The sequence below is a fragment of the Anneissia japonica genome, unplaced genomic scaffold (genome assembly GCF_011630105.1).
Source record: "Anneissia japonica isolate Jap-2015-1 unplaced genomic scaffold, ASM1163010v1 scaffold5067_len495651_cov149, whole genome shotgun sequence".
In the NCBI taxonomy this organism is placed as follows: Eukaryota; Metazoa; Echinodermata; class Crinoidea; order Comatulida; family Comatulidae; genus Anneissia; species Anneissia japonica.
The window spans coordinates 98198-101825 of NW_022754121.1; the positions used below are offsets into that span (position 1 = coordinate 98198).

The following is a 3628-nucleotide window of genomic DNA, read 5'->3' on the forward strand; positions in this document are numbered from 1 at the left end:
ACAAACAAAAAAAAAAATCTACATTTGACTATGTTATTATTAGTGATACAATGACTTAGCTATGCAAACGATAATAATAATATACTAAATTAATGATGGTTAATATAATGATATAATTAGTAATTACAATTGATACACTCTAAAAAATAGGTGGTGAATATTTCCTGGTGAAATATTTTTAACACTTTCCTGGTCTATTTTACCAATGCTCCTGGTTATTAACGCTAACCAAAATAATGTTAAAATCCTACTCAACACAGAATCTGGTGAAGATATACTCATCTCATTTCTGATTGGTTTATGAATATGTGACGTCTTAAGTGACATCATTTGTTAGCCATTTTATTGTTCGCGCTCAAAGTTTTCATCACGACGACGCGGTAAACTTGATGTCCGATTGATTGTCGTTCAAAGTGGTTATTCTTGTTTTAAAATGACGAGCTATGTATCGGAAAAACTTGAGGAGTGGAATCTTCAAAGTTTGAAAGAGATATTTGAAGGTGAGTTTTGTAGAACTGTTCAAATTCAGATCGACACTAGGCCTAGGCCCTAACTTCTACACTAGGCTTAGAATTGGAATATGAAAAGGTAGGTAGGGCCTAGGCAGGATAATAGTTGGTCCAGGGAGTCGTTCCAACTTCTGGTTGGTCTCCCATTCAAAAGGAAGATTCCACCTAGCCTCGGGCCTCTATACTAGGCTGTACTACTACTAACCAGTATACTAGGCCAAGGTGGGTAGAAATTCTGATTTTTCCTTTCAATTCTTGGCGCATTGATTGGAATAGGAGGTAGGCTAGTTGGCCTAGAGGGGAGGCTAGGTAATAACAAAAATTCGCAGTAGGTGGCCAAGACCCATGATGACCTAATAAGGCTAGGCTACTCTGATTGGTCAGCTTGGTTTAGTTGACCCCAACCTTCAGAATATTTCTGCCTTTACTTTATATATACACGAACAGAAACAACTCTGCCTGAAAAAAATGCTTGTTCGGTGCAATTTGTAAAAAAAAAGAGCACAAGTTAAATAAACTTTTAATATTAATATTATTTTTTATGCATCATTTTTTATATCCAAGCCCAATAAAATATCTACCAGCCTTTTATTTAGAGATAAACCTCATTCACTTGTATGCATAGCAACAAGTAGTAACAAGCTCTCAATTACTTCTAATCTCATTTTAACTACAACAGCATAAATACCTGTCTAAGATAGTCACACACCCTTCATTCATCAGTTCCAGTATATTTTATCTAGGCTATACAGATTGATTGACTACACAAAGTTGATGTTCACTGTATAAGAGTCACGTTTTATCAATGAAAATTTCTCTCCTTACTAGTATTAATATATGCAAACAGTAAAAAGGTGCTTCCCTCCCCATAGTATTTTGTGTTAGATGCTGATGCTTAATTTTATTTCACCTAAACATGACTATGAGAGACTACTTCAGTAGTACTAGTTTTATTTATTTAATTAATATGCTATAGCGGCAAGGCTTTAAGAACTTGGTGGTCCTGGGTCCAGCACCACCACATTTTAAAGCTGGACTAGTAAAATAAATACTACAGGCAATATATATACAAATTATTATGGGCTAGTTTTTAACAATATTTTCAGCCCCTGGAAGGTTTACATTCGAATCCTTGTGGTGGCTGAGTTACTTTTTTATTTTCAATAAAATAGTATTTCTATACTACTTCATGTCTAAATTTATTTATTTAACTATTGAATTTAAAACAAAATTATCTCTAGCAGAAAGCTGACGTTATTACTGCTTACCAACATTTGCTCAACCTGTCTACTGTAGATGTTTGATTTAAAACATTTTTTTAGGTACAGACAGTGACTTGTACATTATTTACCATTATAATTTTTAAATGTTTTCACAGAAAACTTGATCGATGAAGAGGCTTTTCTGCTGTTAGACGTAGATACAATCAAAGAATTAATTAAACCAGTTGGACCTAGACTGAAGTTTATCGCTAACTTAAAGAAACTTAAAGAAGACATGGTATGAAGTAAACTTAAAATCTTCATTCACTGTAGATTTAAAAGTTTTAAGATGGTTTATGTTTGTCCGAAATGTGCCGCTGTAATTGATGGCAATGCTAATAGACTTATTTCACATCTTAAAAATAGACATGCACTTCTTTTTGGAAGTTCATTTACGTGTGCAATAACATGTTCTCAAGAAGGATGTAAGCGTTCTTTTAGGTACAGGTATGCGTTACAGCGACATCTTGAAAAAAATCATGTTTCGGTTGAAAATAACGCTGATGTTGCTAATTATGATGAGAGATTTCAAAACAATATTGATGACCACAATGAATACAACTTTGATGATGAAGAAATTGCAGAAGATGTAGAAATTGCAGATGATGTAAATTTTTGGGATGATTTTAGCCAAGAGAAAATTACAGAAGCTGTGGCAGTTTCTATTGCTAAAATGAAAGCTTCCAGTAGTGTTGTGCAGTCTACAGTAAATATGGTTGTTGCAGACTCCTCACAATTATTTCTTGATATAGTTGGTGGTTTAAAGGAAAAAACATCTAAATTTTTGTATGACAGAGGATTTCGTGAAGATGACGAGGAAGTACGCAATTTGCTAGAAACATTTCAGCGTTGTGAAGTACCATATCAGCAACTTGAAACTGTGTATCAGCAGGATAAGTATTTTGTCAATTCTGGATTTTTTATTAAGCCCTTAGAGGTCCCAATTGCTTTAGGATATTTTCCGCGGCATAATAGACTTACTGGTCACGTTCAACAAATTGCAAAACATATTACCTTTCAGTACATACCCTTACAGAAGCTTTTAAAATGTATTCTTGAAAGTAAAAATTTCATGAATACGGTGTTACAGTATCGGAGTATGGATGATGGAATTTTACGAGATTTTCATGATGGTCAATTTTGTAAAGAACACGCTTTTTTTTCCAATCCAGAAAATATAAAGCTCCTTATCTACGTTGATGAGTGTGAGGTTGCTAATCCTCTTGGCTCCAAGGCAGGGCTTCATAAAATTGGAGTGATTTACTGTACAATACTAAATATACCACCAAAGTATCGTTCATCTTTGTGCAATTATTATCTTGTTGCAATGTTTAACGCAGGAGATGTAAAAAATTATGGTTATGATAGCATTTTAAGGCTTCTTGTTGCAGATATTAAAGAGATGGAGACTAATGGTTTGCATATTGACAGTGATGTGTACAGTGGAATTGTTAAAGTAAGCATAGCTCAAGTTACTGGCGACAACCTTGGTGTTAACGGTATATGTGGATTTGTTGAAAGTTTTGTTGGCAATTATTATTGTGTGCATTGCAAGATGCACAGAAATGATATGAGGTACTCAACTACTGAAAAAGCGAACTTTCTTCGTTCACAAGAGGGTTATGAAGCAGACGTAGACATCAATGATGCATCAACAACTGGAATAAAATCAACATGTCTACTGAATGAAACGGATCATTTCCATGTTACCAGAAACTTTTCTCCTGATATAATGCATGATCTTTTAGAGGGTGTGTGTGGTTTAGAGGTTTATCTTGTCATTGGTGCATTAATACAAGAAGGCTATTTCACTTTAGATCTACTAAATAGCAGAATTACAAGCTTTGATTATGGATT

General features: G+C 34.1%; 1 protein-coding gene across 1 annotated transcript in view; it reads left to right on the forward strand.

Annotated features, from left to right (window-relative positions):
• Window positions 1-323: 323 nt before the first annotated feature.
• The window catches only part of LOC117123120, a 5227-nt gene continuing 1922 nt past the window's right edge, over window positions 324-3628 (forward strand). The window contains exons 1-2 of the mRNA XM_033268963.1: window positions 324-500; window positions 1888-2009. Coding sequence (XP_033124854.1) covers window positions 434-500; window positions 1888-2009 — 189 coding nt within the window. The 5' untranslated portion in view covers window positions 324-433. The remainder of the gene's footprint in view (window positions 501-1887; window positions 2010-3628) is intronic.